Raw genomic sequence first — 17,631 nt, 5'->3', positions numbered from 1 at the left:
TTAGGCTACTTAGCCTGAATTTTTTAATGAATAAGCGAAATCTCGCTTAATCGCATTCTACAAAAAGTCGTTCATCTGTTCCCGCCCTTAGACACACGGCATTTTAAATCGGGCACGTGTACCGTTGAGTCAAATTGAAACTAGCCTATTTTATTCTACAGCCTATTCCGCCTATCTGTAGCTTTGATAATAAAAGTATATTGTATCGTGACTATTTGTAAAAGATTAAATGGAATTGGTTACTTCTGCAGGTTAACGATAGATCTATTAATAAGCTTTAGATTATATTAGAATGCTCTCTGAGGTCTATCTGTCGATCTGTCGATCCACTGTTATAATTTTGGGATGGGTGTAGCTGTAGTGTCTTCGAAGACGAATTATAAAGAGTTTTACTCCCTGTAAATCTTTTGTACATTTGCATCATTTCATCATCAATCCATTACTCTCCCACTGCTGGGCACGGGTCTCCTCAGAATGAGAAGGATACGGCCACCCGCCGCGCTGGCTAATTGGTAGACTTCACATACCTTTGAAAACATTTTAAGATTTCTTAGGTATGCAGGTTACTTAACGATGTTTTCTTTGACCGTTTAAGCAAGTGATAATTAATTTGTTCCTTCATTTACGGATGACCATTTCGGACGGGTTCGGATCAATAAAAAAAAAAGGTTTCTACACTCGCAGCCCCACACTAGGATTCCCTGTATCGTGGAACAGAGACAAATACACCAACACCCAGACCCAGAAACAGAAATGTAAATTCATCATCTGAAATCTGTCTGGCCGGGGATCGAACCCGGGACCCTCTGCGCATCAGACTGGCGTGGTGACCGTTCCGCCACGCGGGTTGTAATATTTACTATTTGATATCTAACCACTTTATGTAAATTGTATGACGAACGTACGGAACCCTCAGTATGCAATGGATTCGCACGCGACCAGGTATTCTACTCAAGAGAAAAGCGTGAATTATTAATCCAGACTTATTTTCATCTTGCGTCACGTACGCGGCTTATTTTTTATTTTTGGCGTCATTTTTTGTATTTAGGTAATGTCCCCTCATGGCTTTGACCCTTGTTTTTCATCCCTTAACGTTAAATTAACCTTTATTAACCCTTTCAGAAATGCTAATTTAAAATAACACGGAATGCCCGTAAGCGTTATCTTTTGTATAATGAAATGAATAAGATTTTCCCGTTTAGAAGATTTTTAAAGGTTTCCTTGAAATAAATATCATAATATCTTTTTTTTTATAATATAGGAGTACCAGACGAGCACGCAGTCCATCTGATGGTAAGTGGCTACTGCCGCCCATGGATATCTGTAAACAACCCCAGATAGGATTAGATATTCCTACCTGAGTTCGGCCACAGATGTGCCGCTACCCCTGAGGACTAAGCTGGAACGTCTCGCAAAAGTATGTCTCCCTTAGCACACTTAAAACCAGAACACAGCAGCGCTTAACACTGCTGTTATGAGGCTGAAATAGGTGTGGCGGTGGTGCCGCCGGAGTCGAACCACAAAGGGTTCTACCACCTTTAAATCTTACACTTTATTACAAGGTTTTATTTAACTTGCTTTGATAGCTCATATGTACGTGAAGGTACCTGCAACTCCAAATTTAAACCAGTTAAAACCACTTTTGCGTACACTAACACATGTCGTTTAAGCTACTGATATTTCTCCCAATCGTAACAAAGAAGTATAACTTCGCTAATAACCTCTTATACTAATTTCAGAAATGTAAAAAAGGTAATTGTGCAGTTTGGCTACTTTTCCGAAAATCAATGCAATATTTTTTTTTAGCATGGGTGGCTTCAATTAGTCACCATTGATGATATTTTGTCGGGGGAGGCTAACTTTTTAATTTTTTTAATTACCTTTTTTTGCATTGATTTTCGGAAAAGTAGCCAAACTGCATAATTACCGTAAAAATATGTTACATTTGAGTAATTTCCCGTTTAGCACATAAGAAGTGTAACTTCGTTAAAGTAATACATGTTATTATGTAGAAAACTTTATCAAAACATCTTCAATGCAATAAATTTGGTATACACACCATTTTCCTACAATAAAAATATTTCGGGCGGAAATTGAATCTTGAACCGGGATCATGTCCGGATCGCCCGGGCGATAATATCCGTGTTTATAGAAAACATGATACCACAATATCCGTTCCGTACTTTACTTAGCTCTTATTTATAATGAAAACGGAGTATATAAACATAAATCTATATCATCATCAACCCATTATTGTCCCACTGCTGGGCACGGGTCCCACTCTCATGATGAGAAGGATTAGGCCATAAGTCCACCGCGCTGGCCGAGTGCGTATTGGTAGACTTCACATAGGAGTTTTTTTTATAAATCTCTCAGGTATGCAGGTTTCCTCACGATGTTTTCCTTCACCGTTTAGCAAGTGATAATTAATTTCTAATACGGACATAACTTTGAAAAATCAGAGGCCTGGGATTTGAACCTCGGACCACTCGATCGAGAGGCCGAGTTTCTTAACCACTAGGCTATCACTGTCATAAATCTATCTATTACTCGATATTTAGTAGGCAAAATTTGACATTTCGATCTTTTCTACGCAAAAATTAGAGAGAGAGGCGAGCCGTGCCCAGTAGCACTACCATGAGTTTACAAAAGTATTACTCGCTAGCGACTGCGTAAAATAAATGTATGAAAAATTGTACAGCGCCTCTGGTTGTTACTCGTAGAACTAAAATCCGTAGTGGCGTAACTCGATACGTAAAAAACCTATCGAAATCAAATCGCTAGCGAATGTCATTATGATCTATTGCCATACAAATTCGGTCCCATGAGTCATTAATTTGACAGACGTTGTCAAGAAATACCGTAACGATAGTAGTTATGTTATTCACTAGCAAAATGACAATAGTTTTCTATTTACCATTTCTATAGTGGCGTTTCTATGCCAACTCATGGTAGTGCTACTGCAGTGAGACGGTAATGTGTAGACGACGTCGAAGATACAGATAAGATAAGATTTCATTTTCATTGTGATAAACGTAAACCACCGGGTTAACCCTATTTCAACTTATAACAGCAGTGTTAAACGCTGCTGTGTTGCTTTGAAGAGTGTGGTATGGAAGCGGTACTTATCTGAATCGTTCCAATTTGGTCATGGTTAATCAGTCATCTGTGGCCGATCATAGGTCGGTTTTTATCCTATCTGGAGTTGATTGCAAATGTCCAAAGGCGGCAGTAGGCCTTAACATTATAACGCAATATCCGTTCCGTACTTTACTTAGCTCTTATTTATAATGAAAATTTAGTACATAAACATAATTCTAATAATGTTGTAAATAATAGGGTTGGTGGTAAGCGGTAAGGCACCTTTAGTTACTTTACTTAACATCACCATACTGATCTGACGCGCAGAGGGTCTCGGGTTCGATCCCCGGCCAGACAAATATCTGAATTATGAATTTAGATTTCTGTTTCCGGGTCTGTGTGTTTGTGTATTTGTGTACGTGTGTATCCATGGCACATACGACCCAGTGAATGCTAGTGTGGCTGTGAGTGTAGAAAGCTATTTGTCTGCCTATATCTTAAGGCAGAGATGGTGCTTAAGGGATGGCTATCGACGTTTTAGGCTCGTTATTAATAATCAAGGTATCCAATATTTTGCCTACCAAAGACCGAAATATCACAAAATTTTAATTTTCTGTGGGTAAAAATGAGAGAGAGTAGGGCCCGTGCCTAGCATTAGACTAGTAATGGGTTGATGACGTTGAAGTTATAACTTTCATTTAGATAGAGCGATAGATTTGAAAGAGTCACCGGATTATACACCTTTTTTTCTCGAGGGGGAAACCTTCAAAAAGTACCCGACGACGTGGGTGCGACGCCGGGTTATGTGGGATTTTTACCGCACTAAAACCCCCCCGGTGGCCGTCCTCAGCGCTTGTTGGAGAACTCCGGGATCTCCGATGGAACACAACCGGAGTTACCGGATTACACCTATGTCTGTCTAATAACAGCAGTGCCAGACGCTGAACAAAGTATAGTTCTCAATTTCGAAAGTTATAAAAAACCTTGCACGGGGGCTTACCCAAAAAAATCAAATGATAACAATAAAACTAATTTATTTTCCCTGTCGTACATCAAACAATAAATATAATTATGTTGACAGCGTCGCAAGAAACAATCCATTATTTTGCCCCATCTTTTTGTGCTCCATAATATATTCCATTCCCTTTTATTTCTCTTTGATTTGACATCTCATTTGTGATAAACGCCAAAAAGACATACCCATTATAGTTCAACGGCATACATTTTTGATTTTTATTGAGACTAGCCTTTATCCGCGGCTTTGCTTTGCAGATATTTTTATGTATTCCTTAAGAACAGTACTTTTAAGTTACCCTATGTGCTTTTCTGAACCCCTGACAACGTGCCTATAAAATTTCATGATAATTGGTTATATAGTTAAGGGGTGATAGCGTAACAACCAACCAAACAAACAAACAAACAAACGAACATTCTCATTTATAATATTAGTTACGATTCGGTTTAAATCTGCTTCAGTTTTCTCTTGTGGTTACTACCTAAAGTTTACTTAAAACAAAGGAAAGTTAAAAAATCTTTATAAAGTGTTTGTATAAGTGATATTAAATGGTATTGCAGATTTCTTTGGACCAGACGGTTGACCTGTGTGCCTAATTTATATTATGTCGTCAGGCGAATTCGTTTGTCCGCGGAAGGCGAAAATCTATTAATAACCAGCCTGTAGACACCTTTGGCATGAAGAAGCCGTTTACTTTTGAATGAATAATCCTTAATCTAGACACATGGCGTTTCAACTTAGTATATATAGACAAAAAACAACAGGTTTTTTTTGCTTCTAAATGCAGTCCATCTAATGGCTACTGCCGGCCACGGACGTAATCAACCCCAGATAAAATTGCATTCCTACCAGAGATCTAAGAAGGACTAAGCTGGAATACCTCGGAAAAGTATGTCTCCCTTCAAACTAGAATACATTAGCGCTTAACTCTGTTACTATTAGGTAAAATAGGTTTGACGGTGGTAACGTTGGAGTCGAACCACAGAGAGTTCTACCAGCTTTACATTGCACAATTATTCCATAGGGATTGCTAACAGATTTCCAAAGACAGTAATAGCTACTTAATGTAGAAAATTCCTATTTGCTGCTTTCATTACATAAAAACTCATAAAGTTACAAATTAGTAACAAAGTCAAAGTTTCCCTCTTAGCTATAATTAATACTGGCTAATTGATTGTTATTAATGGATCGGATCTCCGAAACTTTGAAGAATACTAGTTTGGGTCTTTCTTTTGGAAATATTTACGTTCTTTGAAGATTACTTTGTTTTCTGAAAAGTAAAGTCGCGGATATTGCTTATGTACTTTCTTGACAATAATACATGCATGTAAGAAACTAAGTTAAAATCTGAATATATGGAGGGAAAATTCTGTAGACCATCTAATTAGCTAGAATCCTTTTTAAGTCCCATGCTGGGCATGGATCTTTTAGCTTCAAGAGATTAGCAGCATAACCCACCTTGTTGCTTCTATCCGGATAGGTAAAGATATATGACTTTAGACTAATATATTCGCCGAATTGAGACATTTTACGGGTACTCATGATACGCGGGTTAAATTTAGTGACAGATGAATTAGAATGAATTAGCAACCAATTATGTGGAGAATCCGTCATGAATTCCTTTCTATTGCGGGGAAAATAGAGAGAATATGCCGGTTTTCTACCGTTTATCAATCTGCCCTAGTTTTTCATGTTACTAGACAATTTCTACTTATTATAAATTGACAAACTTCAACCATAGATAGTTACCCTGTATCATTGTTCTACATGAATGCTCGTTTACAACTTAAATTTCATAAAAGTCTCATACAAAAAGTCGCAGGATAGAGTTACTCCACGAATACACAATAGGTCTCCAAAGTTGTAAACTCGCTAGTTGGAGGTTATCTCGTATGCTCTATAATACACTCCCATACCGAACTCGTTAAACTAAAATATCTTTCGACTCCATGAAAGAATTCCATTCGAGAAAAAGTTATAACTAGAAAACAAATATAATACGGAGCTGAATAATATATGAGTTTTATTTGGGACACTGTTATTATGGTATTAAAGTTTAAGGTAAGGGAGTTTTAAATTAAGTAGACACAAATTGGTAAAGGCTTCGTAGTTTGCCTCCGAAGGCACCACCACCTATTTCTACCTAATAACAGCAGTGTTAAGCGCTGCTATCTTCTGGTTTGAAGGGTGTGGTAAGGGAGACTTACTATTCCGAGGCCTTCCCGCTTAGTCCTCAGGCGACGCACCTGTAGCCGACCACAAGTAGAAAATTTATCTTATCTGGGGTTGATAACAGATTTCCATGAGCGGCAGTACCGACTTACCATCAGGCGAACAGCATGTTCGTCTGCTACTCCAATATTCTAAAAAAGTATAAGTCAAAAGAAAAGTAGTAGGTGCCACCAAAGTCCGACGAAAAAATGACTTCCTTCGTTAAATAACTAATAACAAGCGCTTGGAGCTACCGTATAACTAGTGCCACTATAATCACATTATTCATTCATTATTCAGAACTTTGCAAGTTCGTACATAATGGCGCCGTCTCGCTATGATTCTTCGTTATTTACTCATTCGTAACCATGTGGGCGTATATTTATTTAGCTGAATACAATATTAATATGTACATTATTCCAATAGGTTTTATGAAATAAGTAACCAACAGTTATCATCACATTACTGTCCCACTGCTGGGCACGGGTCTCCTCTCAGAATGAGAAGGATTAGGCCATAGTCCACCGCGCTGGCCAAGTGCGAATTGGTAGACTTCACATACCTTTGATTATTTTAAAGATTGCTTAGGTATGTAGCTTTCCTCACGGTGTTTACCTTCACCGTTTAGCAAGTGATAATTAATTTCTAATACGCACATAACTTTGAAAAATCAGAGGTTAGTACCTGGGATTTCAAACTCAGACCCCTCGATCAAGAGGTCGAGTTTCTTAACCATTTTCCACTTATAATATTCTAAGTGGAATATAAATATCCATCATCGTTTCCTATATATCTTTAGCCCCTGGCGCAGAATTCTCGTGAAAAACTAAATGTGGAACGTAAACGTGGTTGAAAAGCACTTTATCTGAAATTATTCCTGAATCTTTTAAACGCTATACAGCCATTACCAGATCCAATCTTCGTGTCTAGATAGACACAAACTGTAGTGTCTGTTTGTTACGAAATAACTTCCAGTTTTTACACATATATGTATGCTTTTATGACGACATCAAATACGACTTTTTTTGACGAGAATGACTTTTTTGGCGACAAAAATATATGAAAAAATTGTGTTTTTATATTTTTACCTGGCTGACTATCTGTACAAGCTTATCCAGGAAAATCTGAAACAACTTTGTTGTTTTCTTTGTTGTAACGTACATAAAAAGATAAAGCAACCAGTACTTAAAATTTTAGTGTCGTTCTATCTGGGTTTATCTTGCAAAATCTTCTGTCCATTTTAGTAATATAATCTACATGGAATCTTAGGTGCTATAAATGTTTAAGCGCTTTTATACATTCATAGCCCCCATACCCTGTGTTGTGGGTACCACGTACACATAGACGAATACACAAACACCCAGACCCAGAAAAGAAATCTGAATTCATTATTTATATATCTGTTTAGCCAGGGATCGAATCCGGATCCCTTTGCACGTCAGACCGGTATGGTGATCGCCCCGGCATGCGGGTCGTATTGAGTTTGACAGGGTAACTAAAGATAAGTCTTTATATTTATAGGCTTTAATAGAGGTAATTTGCCTATAATTTCATCCTCACAGATGGATCCAGCGACAAAGCTCGTTCAACAATAACTTTCGCGGATTATAACATTTTGCTTGGTCATAACTACTGATATTTTTACAACACCAAGCCATTCCACGCGACAATCACGAATTGCTCCATATTTCCAAAGCCATAGCGACCGTTTCTGTGCAAACGGTCCATTTTATTCGACGTTGTTTAAGATAAAAGTGTCGTATATTCACGACAGTGAGTGATGTGCCGTTTTACGTTGATTGAGCGGATCTGTACGCTTGTTTGGTTGTAACGGTTCTATCGAGTCGTTTCGTGGATTGTCCGCAGTTCGGTTTATAAACTAATGGTCGATATACTGACGTCATAAGGGCTTCTTAGAAGAAATGACCGGTCGTTTAAAAAATGGAAGAATTAATATACGGTCATCAATAACTTGGAGCCTGATTTGATTTTGCTTCCATCAAATTGAAGTTGCAAGAGCATGTGACCTTCTGGGGTCGTGGGTGGCAAGAGTGGGAGTTCGAACCGCCCGGCCAACGGCCCCGGGAAGGCGGTATATGTGGTCGCATACCGTCGTACGCACCAGACGGTGTGGCGAGCGTCAAGCTCACCTGGGCGGAGCACAGCGGGGTAATGCGCTAAGAGGACTCCGGTTGCGTTCCTTTGCAGATTCCGGAGTCCTCTACGCAGCGCTGAGGACGGCCACCGGGGGGGTTTTAGTGCGGTAAGAATCCCACATAACCCTGTGTCGCTCCCACGGCATCAGGTACCTTTTGAAAGTTTGCGCCTCGTGAACAAAAAAAAAAGAGAATGTGACCTATAGGATAATAAGTGGTTACTAACGTAATTGATCTGTCATAAGTTGTGGCTGGGAAAAGACTAATATGAATTTGGTTACAAATGTTTGCAATCCTTGAATACTAGAACATAGCTGTGTTGATGTTATGTAGAAATACGAATAGATATGGTGGCAATAACGTCGCCCGTTAACACTGAAGATTTTATCAGGTGCTTCATGTTGCTGTTGGCTACAAAATATCGATTGCCAGGTTGATCGCTGAAAATACTAAAAGGTACAGATAAATTCATGGAGTCTTTAAAATTTAGTCGCTTTGGTAAAAATCTGTCGGTCTGGCCACAAGCCCTTATCACCAGTTTATGCAGTTTTCCTCACGATGTTTTTCTTGACGAACACATCAGAGGTACCTGGGATTTGAACATCGGACCCCGTCGATCTAGAGGTTGAGTTTCAACCACTACATAATCTATCACAGCTTTTACATACACTTGTTATAATTAAATATGTTTATGGTGCCGTTGCCGTGCCGTGCCGTTATCCTCCCAATGAAGAAGCCCCCATCAATTTGTTGAAATATAGAAAAAGTTTACGTCAGACTGAAATGACCTCATTTTTGAAGTTCCTAAAAAATGTATTTTTGTATTTTAAAAAACCCTCCTTGGTAAACAATGCTCGGTTGTCGGCGGTGTTTTGCAAAACGACGAAACATGAAGTGGAATTTTCCGGGAAATTCTTTTATGGCTCTTGTTTACACTGTGCTTAGAAAATGGCGAAGCGAGTGCAGCACATGACAATACATTCCGTTTTGAACAGGACTGTCCTGTTTTCAGTAAGTCTGTCTCGGTATCCCGAAAAACATATTAGGTACGCGAAAATGTTTTGTTTTAAAAAAATATATAGCGTTTGTCAAATGCAGAGATATACATTTTGGATTATTTTAATATTTACAGCATTCTTTTCGTGGATAAATTGTTTATAGGTGGAAATTAGTTAAACCTGATTCGTGACGATCCTAATGAGGTGAATGGGATAAAATAAATAAAATCATGTATTGTCATCGGTTCTTCATAAGTGTTCAACATTTTAAATTAATCGGACCGTTCCAAGTGGGTAAACATCGAATTAAAAAAATCCGTTACATACATACATACAAGTCAAGCTAATAAAAGCGTGGTACACAAGCTAATAAAACCCAACATACTTCGTGCTCTTAGCATACAATATTCAATAGCCTTATTTGATATCAAAATAATGTATTAAAATTTTCTTTAGGTCGAACACAGGCTATACAGGCTCGCGTTCTTAGCGTGTAATATTAAAATTTCATTAATATTTTACTATGGATAGCAGTTTCAGCATCAAGGTTAGTAATTTACTTTTGTTAATATTGCTTTTGTAGTTTCATATAACTTTTATATTATATCGTAAAACATCAGGTTTTTCAGTTTAGTTATATCAGCAGCAATGATAATCTTCTTATTTTTTTATATAATATAGAAGAAGCAGACGAGCATGTAGTCCACCTGATGGTAAGTGGCTACTGCCGCCCATGGACAACCGTAATCAACCCCAGATGGGATTAGATATTCCTACCTGAGGTCGGCCACAGATGCGCCGCTGCCCCTGAGGAGTAAGCTGCAACGCCTCGGATAAGTATATACCTCCCTTATAGGGTTGCCACTCGTACTTTATAATAAAGTATTGTACGTTATTTCAGGTAATTGTACTCTATACTTTATGAGAACAATAAAGTACACGAAAATATTTTATTTCGCATGATTTGATTTAAAAGTTTAGTCATAAGTATTTTTTCTTTAAAAGAAAATTATCGATTGGTGCTGAATCGATGTCGTCACTTGCCAGCGCGACATCCCTTAACTTAAATATATTAATAGAGAACAATAAAAAGCACTTTATTTTGATACTATGCACTTTTATTTTCTTACCTATAATAGTCAATATACTTTATCTGTAGAAAATAAAGGTGGCAACCCTACTCCCTTACCACACCCTTCAAACCAGAAAACAGCAGCGCTTAACACTGCTGTTATTAGGCAGAAATGGGTATGACGGTGGTGCCGCCGGAGTCGAACCACTGAGAGTTCTATCACTGTTTTATATTATATTGTTTAAATAAATAAATACGGAGAATTTAGACGCGGGTGACACCGCGAGGCATAGTTATCAAATATAACTCAGGTCGTTAATGGCTTTCATAATTGTCTATCGATGACAATCGTACGAAGGCTTACGTGACATTCTTCGCATTATCATCGATCGTTCCCATTCCTCGGATAATGCGAGCGATCGACATCATTTTATATAGATAACGGCATTTAGAAGGCGTTGACATTTCGATGCTTCCGTCTCGCGGATAGGTATTTCAGGATATTTGTTTCACCTGCCTGATAATGGACCTAGATAAATCATAAACAAAAAGTCCACATGCTTGAAAATATCGCCTTAATTTCATACAATTTAGACGAATGAAACGACACCTCATAAGTTAAAATAAAAGACAAGGCTGCAGGGCGTGCGAAAGACAGACATATATATGCTCAAAAAATGGATATATTTATATTTTAAATATGTGCGTATTCAAGCTGGAAGACTCGAATCGAAGAATCGATATTTTTTGCTGACCTTCGACTACTCTGCTGTTGAAACGCCTTAAACAAAATTATAGCAAAGACTACATTTTTGGGACAAAATCCTAAAATGTAAATCTACTATGCAAAAGCGTCTAATACGTACGAAACCAGATAAGAATTGCACAACCACTTTCGGCGCGGGGAGATAAAAGAAGCTATTTTCAGTTCTCTCAGTAAATACAGCATCTGGGGCAGTGACCGTACTGACCCTCTGCTGAATAAGTGAGAGGTCTCTTTGAAATAAAGACCTCTGTCATTGTGCGGCTTTCACACATTCTGTTAAGCTCCCGCTGCTTTTTATGTTAGAATTGACGGTTTATATAGACGTCAGAGTCGTTAGAGACGTTATGTATGTGCAATATTCGTATACTATAATAGTAGTCAGTTCTGATACAATTCCTAATTGATAAGTTCTGGTATAATTGTGAAAAAGCGTGGGTTGCTCCATTTATCAGTTTTCAAAAAGCACCGCACACTTTTTCCACAAATATACTATTTACCACACTCTTAGTCCTCCGAAGCGGCAACTCATCTTTGACCAGCTTCAGGTAGTCCCCTGTTTTAAATGGAGTCAGCTACAGACGTTGTGAGCGGCTGTCATAACTTACCAGCAGGTGAACTGCATGATCAATTGCTTCTTTAGACGATTAACGTAGCAGGGAAACTACCTAAAGCAGGAAAATCTAAAATTTCCTCAATTTAAGTAGTTATAAATGTTAATAGGAGGCAGTGATCAATCACCATCAGCTGGACCTCCATGCTCATTCGCTACTTTAAATGAATAACATTAAAACTGCTTTGGCAAAGGGAGATCTCCCGCCGGGCTAGGTGATCATGCTCAGGGAGCGGCCGTGCTCCGACAGTCTCAGTTCGGAACTTGTATATATTCAGGATATTTAGAAAACTTCGATAGCGTGATTCAGAATACTCGTGGCGCCATCTCTTGTCGAGTAGCGGGAAGTCGCCACATTTAATCTATTTAATCCTTTACTCTTCTATTATCCATGTAATAATACTACTCCACACCACAGACTATGAATCTTTATTCTTCAAAACTGTCCGGATTATCAACTTCAACAACTTAAGAAAGTTTTAAGTTTTTTATCGCGAGACTAGTTTCAGACATCGCTTTCCCATCTCAGCACGAGAGCTCTTAAACCTTCGGGGAGTTATAGCCACTTTGTGACGTCGTCAGCATAGATTATATATAAACATGATCATAGAGTATAAATTGACAACGAAATTAATGCTTGGGAAATTGACAAATTATAAAAATACACGCTTTTATTAGCTTGACCTGTATGTATGTATGTAACGGAATCTTTGAACTCGATTTCTACACACTTTGAACAGTCCAATTAATTTAAAATATTGAACAATTATCAAGAACCGATGACAATACACGGTTTTAATAATTTAATCCCATTATCCACATTAGGATTAACGATTTTCCTTGTTCGATTTTAGCGTGGTTTTTAGTTTTAAACTATAATTATTTTGTGAAATAGAAGTAGGAAAAAGCGTAAAATAGCGTCTAACACTGCTGTTATGAGGTAGAAATAGGTGAGGCGTTTGTGCCTTCGAACCACAAAGGTTTCTACGATTAAATTTATTCTAACAACAAAATTAATTAAAGCAACTTACCTAGTCTTAAAATTTTAGTAAAGAACACTTGATAAATGGTGGCACTCGTTGTTTTTCTATATCGTAACCTGTAACAAAGAAAAGATTTATTAGACGATTTGTCATTATAGTTATTTAAGTTAATATTAAAATATATATATATTTTAATTTGTCAATAGAATATAGGAAATAATAAGCAGTGATAGCAGTAATGGCTAAGAAACTCGCCCTCTAGAACGAGGGGTCCGAGGTTCAAATCCCAGGCACGCACCTCTGATTTTCAAAGTTATGTGAGTATTAGAAATGAATTATCACTTGTTTAAACGGTGAAGGAAAACATCGTGAGGAAACCTGCACACCTGAGAGACCAATATAAGAAAAACTCAACAAATGTTTGTGAAGTCAACCAATATGCACTTGGCTAGCGCGGCGGACTATGGCCTAAACCTTCTCATTCTGAGAGGAGAATCCTGCCCAGCAGTCAGACAATAATGGGTTGATGATGATGATTACAGGAAAACATGTGTTACGGTGTTTCTTACGGCATGCTCCTTTGGAAGTGTTGTATGATTATTGACATTCAAAATTAATTCTGCAAAAAATGTTACAAAACTTTGATTATTTTAAAAACGTTTTATCCATCCAACGTAAACAAGTTCTATAAAAATAAACACAATTTACTTATAGATGCTTATATATAGCATTTGTATTCTTTCATTCGAAACCGGCTAACCAAAACAATGTAAACAAGGTAACAAGAACACAATGATGTTCCCTTGACCTTTCCGGGCCCACAATGGCCGTACCCTTTGCCACTGGGTCGTGTTCTAGGGAATTTTAAATTGAATCGATGTGGTAAAGTAGCCCAGTAGCTTACGGGATCGAATTTTGGGCCCGCGCGTCGAGATTTCCAGGTGGGTATTTAAAATTTTATCTGTTTTTACACGCTATTTTTTAAAAGTGAAGATAAATGTTGTGATCGCCAACCACACCACTGTTTTGCTACGCTTAGCTACGCTATTGTTCTGCTACGCCATGCTATGCTCATGGCTTTGTATGCTTGCTACGCTTAGCTACAACATTGTTCTGCTACACGATGCTCTACGCCAATGGTTATGCTATGTTCTGCTACGCCATTACTTTTCTGCATGCTACGCAAATGTTGAGTTACTCTATTCTACGTTAATTTAACTACGCCAATGTTATGCTGTCATGCCACGCCACTGTTTTCATACTCTTAGCTACGTTATTGTTCTGCTACTACGATGGCTGTACTATGTTTGTCTACACCACTGTATTGCTGTAATGCTACGCCAATATTTAGCTGCGCTATGCTACGATACTGCTTTCCTACAACCCACCTTTTGCTACGCCAAAGTATTCCTACGATATGCTACGCCATTGTTTTGCGATGTTATTGTTCTACTACGCTATTGGCTTTGCTATGCTCTGCTACGCCAATGTTTAGCTGCGTTTTGCTACAGTTCTGTTTACTACGCCATGCTACAACCTTATTCTGCTACGCTATTCTACGCCCAAGTATTGCTATGCTATGCTACTCCACTATTTTATTCATTCATAGATACGTAATAGCTACGTTTTATTCATAACACGAACTAATATTAAGTATATGTAAATTGTGATCTCCAAAACGCACAGTCAAAGGTCTCTTTTGTAAGACAATATAATGGAAAAGTTTCCGTCACAAAAAATAGTATAGTCTGCCATGCGCCGTGACGTAGAGACTCGTAATAAGCTCTATTACGTTAGGCTTTTTGCTATGAAACAAAATTTAGGGTTAGGTCACACTAGTCCCTAAACTCGAAAATTTATTCATAAATCACTCTATTATATAGTTTTTGTTGACTAATAAATAATATTTGGGAATCTTTTTTGTCTTACTATTAGGATATGTATGTCTCCACATCTGGGTTTGAATTAGGGCATACTACTATATATAGCTTTGATTAATGGATTGGACCTTCGAACAATAATTTGAAAGTAGGACGCAATTAATTTGATAGTATGTAGCAATTGCAGCACATGGACATCGGCAATCGACTTCAAATAAGATAAATTCTAGCTGAGGTTGGTAACTGGTGCTACTCCCGATAACTATGTTGGTTTGTAATCATTAATCTAATGACTGGTTGGTTTGGTTGGTTTGTAATCATTAATTAATCTAATGACCTTAATGGTGTTTATTGATTTGAACGTGCGTGCGTGAGTGTGTGGCTAAAATAATAAATAATGTATGAGCTAGATGGGTTCATGACGATAAATATATGTGTAGCTTATTTCAATCAAAAATTTAACCCAAATTGGCTCATGTATATGTTTTCGCTTACACATTATAAAGAAAGAGCGAGAGGTAAATAGAAATGCTGTCATTTTGGACTATATTATTTCAAAGGTAGAATTATTGTTTGAATCCGATGGCATATAATAGCACTTACTCGAGATGTTACTACTTAGTTCGAAAATATATTTTGAAAATACCGCGGTCCAAATTTATACGCCTTTTTTTTGTGCACATATATTTCACATATTTTTACATTTCTAGTGTAATAAAAATATGAATTACATGGGGTGCAGGCGGAGCCACGGGACAGTCCATTATAAATGATATATGATGTAAGACACGGGCTGATGGCACTGAATAATAAATTATGATAGAGTATTGAAGTTACTTTCAAAACTACCCATGATTAACTATGCATTCTAAATCGATAGTGCTTTTAGTTTTCTAAGTACTCGAGTATTATTATTGACGATGTTGCGGTTATCATACCGGCCTGACACGCACAGAATTAGGCTAGATTGCTGACTAGACGAAAATCTAAATGACATACATTTTTGTATATTTATTTTAGTTTCCCTCTCAAAATACAGGAAAAATCTTAGTGTGAAATAAACAGCGTTATTAAAAATTGAATTATAATTTATTAAACTCTATTTATCATTTTATTTAATTGTGAAGGAAAACTAAACAATTTCTTTATGCAAAAAATATTGCTCTTGATTGTTACATACCATCATAGCAAATTAATAAAATCTTGGAAAAAAATATTATTTAAGTATCATGCCAAAAACATACAAACTCATAGAATAACCTCTTAAAATCACAGTCAAGTTTAATATGTCTGCCTACAAACATGTAGATGTGTACACCATACCAAAAACCTCATTAAAAGCGACCAGCCCGGTCCACGTAATTAGGTATTTAGACGCGCCGGTACCCTCCCAGCATCCCGGGAATTATAACGCGTATTCATATTTGATGTGTGTTTAACTCGTTAGTTTAAACTTTGGAGTATGTTTAAAATACAAATGGTTTAAAATTAAAAATAGAGTACGTTAAAATAGCGGTATAAAGTATGAAACAAGAAAATAATCTTATAGTCATGTTCAGAACACAGCTGCGGTGTTGCTTTAAGTTTATCTTATATATAAAATTCTCGTGTCACAATGTTAGTTACCGTACTCCTCCGAAATCAATGAGATCATCAATGAGGGCATCAATGAGAGTTTTTTAAAGAATTTTAAAAACACGCGGCCACTTTAACCCTGTCTATTACTTTTAATATAATATGTATTATACTTTCAAAACACGTTCCTATAATAAATCTAGAACAACCGAATTCCACATAGAATTATGAAATACCGAGCCCAGCTAGATGCAAAGCAAAATTTTATCAGCAATAAAGAACATTTTCGCGTGACAAACGCTCCGAAAGATAAAGAATACGTGGTGCTTTGCCAAATTATAGTTTATGGCATTTTGCGCCGTATTTCCAACGATCGAGCCTGTAATCTTTGGGCTAGATAAAACTATATGTAGGTCGGCATTTGGAAATTATTGCATACTAGTTTTTGCCCGCGGCTTCGCCCGCGTTTAAAAGAAAATAATATGTCATACTAACATACATAAACCTGAAAATTCGTACCTTCGTTGGAAGGAAAGTGGCGCCGGTGGCGAATAATGTTAAGCACCAATTTTGAGCAAGATTTCTCTACATAAAATCCTTATCCTTACTAATATTATAAATCCGAAAGTAACTCTGTTTGTCTGCCTGTTTGTCTCTTCTTCACGCCTAAACCACTGAACCGATTTTAATGAAATTTTGTACAAAGAAAGGACATAGGATAGTTTTTATCCCGGAAATACCACGGGAACTAGGGATGGCGATCTAAGATCGATTAATCGGGAATCGATCTTTTGGACCAAAAAGTCGAATATTTTACTCGATATTAGTAAGGATTGAATCGTAAACTATGCAATTGATCAAGTGATGATCTTTAGCAAAGGTGTTGTTGTCCATGAGCCCACGAAGGTTCCAGAGTTGGTACGACCAATTTTCGCCAGATGGCGCCACTGCCATTCCAATGAAGGTACGAATTTTCAGTTTTATGTATGTTAGTATGTCATATTATTTTCTTTTAAACGCGGGCGAAGCCGCGGGCAAAAACTAGTGGTAGCAATAAATGTGACAGCGGTACCTCCTCCGTAACACAATACTCGTGCTACTAATCCTCATCTACCTTAAATAAGATTCAATATTTCAAGACTTACTGATCTACCCTATGCACTATTTATCGAATTATCACAAATATTTACGATTTCCCCATTCCCAACTTCTGAACTCCAAACAAACTCAATCGTTTGCCAAACACTATATTTTAACCCCATTACTGGCAAGCACCTTGACTTA

General features: G+C 37.4%; 1 protein-coding gene across 1 annotated transcript in view; it reads right to left on the bottom strand.

Moving 5' to 3' along the window:
• LOC140756143 (uncharacterized) overlaps nucleotides 1–17,631 on the bottom strand; it is a 263,924-nt gene that overhangs the window by 90,769 nt on the left and 155,524 nt on the right. Inside the window, exon 4 of the mRNA XM_073091583.1 lies at nucleotides 12,941–13,008. Within this exon, the coding sequence (XP_072947684.1) occupies nucleotides 12,941–13,008 (68 nt within the window). The remainder of the gene's footprint in view (nucleotides 1–12,940; nucleotides 13,009–17,631) is intronic.

Source organism: Epargyreus clarus, unplaced genomic scaffold (assembly GCF_041222505.1).
Source record: "Epargyreus clarus isolate Ecla_fem2 unplaced genomic scaffold, WU_Ecla_fem_2.2 ptg000034l, whole genome shotgun sequence".
In the NCBI taxonomy this organism is placed as follows: domain Eukaryota; kingdom Metazoa; phylum Arthropoda; class Insecta; order Lepidoptera; family Hesperiidae; genus Epargyreus; species Epargyreus clarus.
The sequence above is the reverse complement of the archived record's forward strand: the minus strand, read 5'-3'. Positions and strand labels throughout refer to the sequence as shown.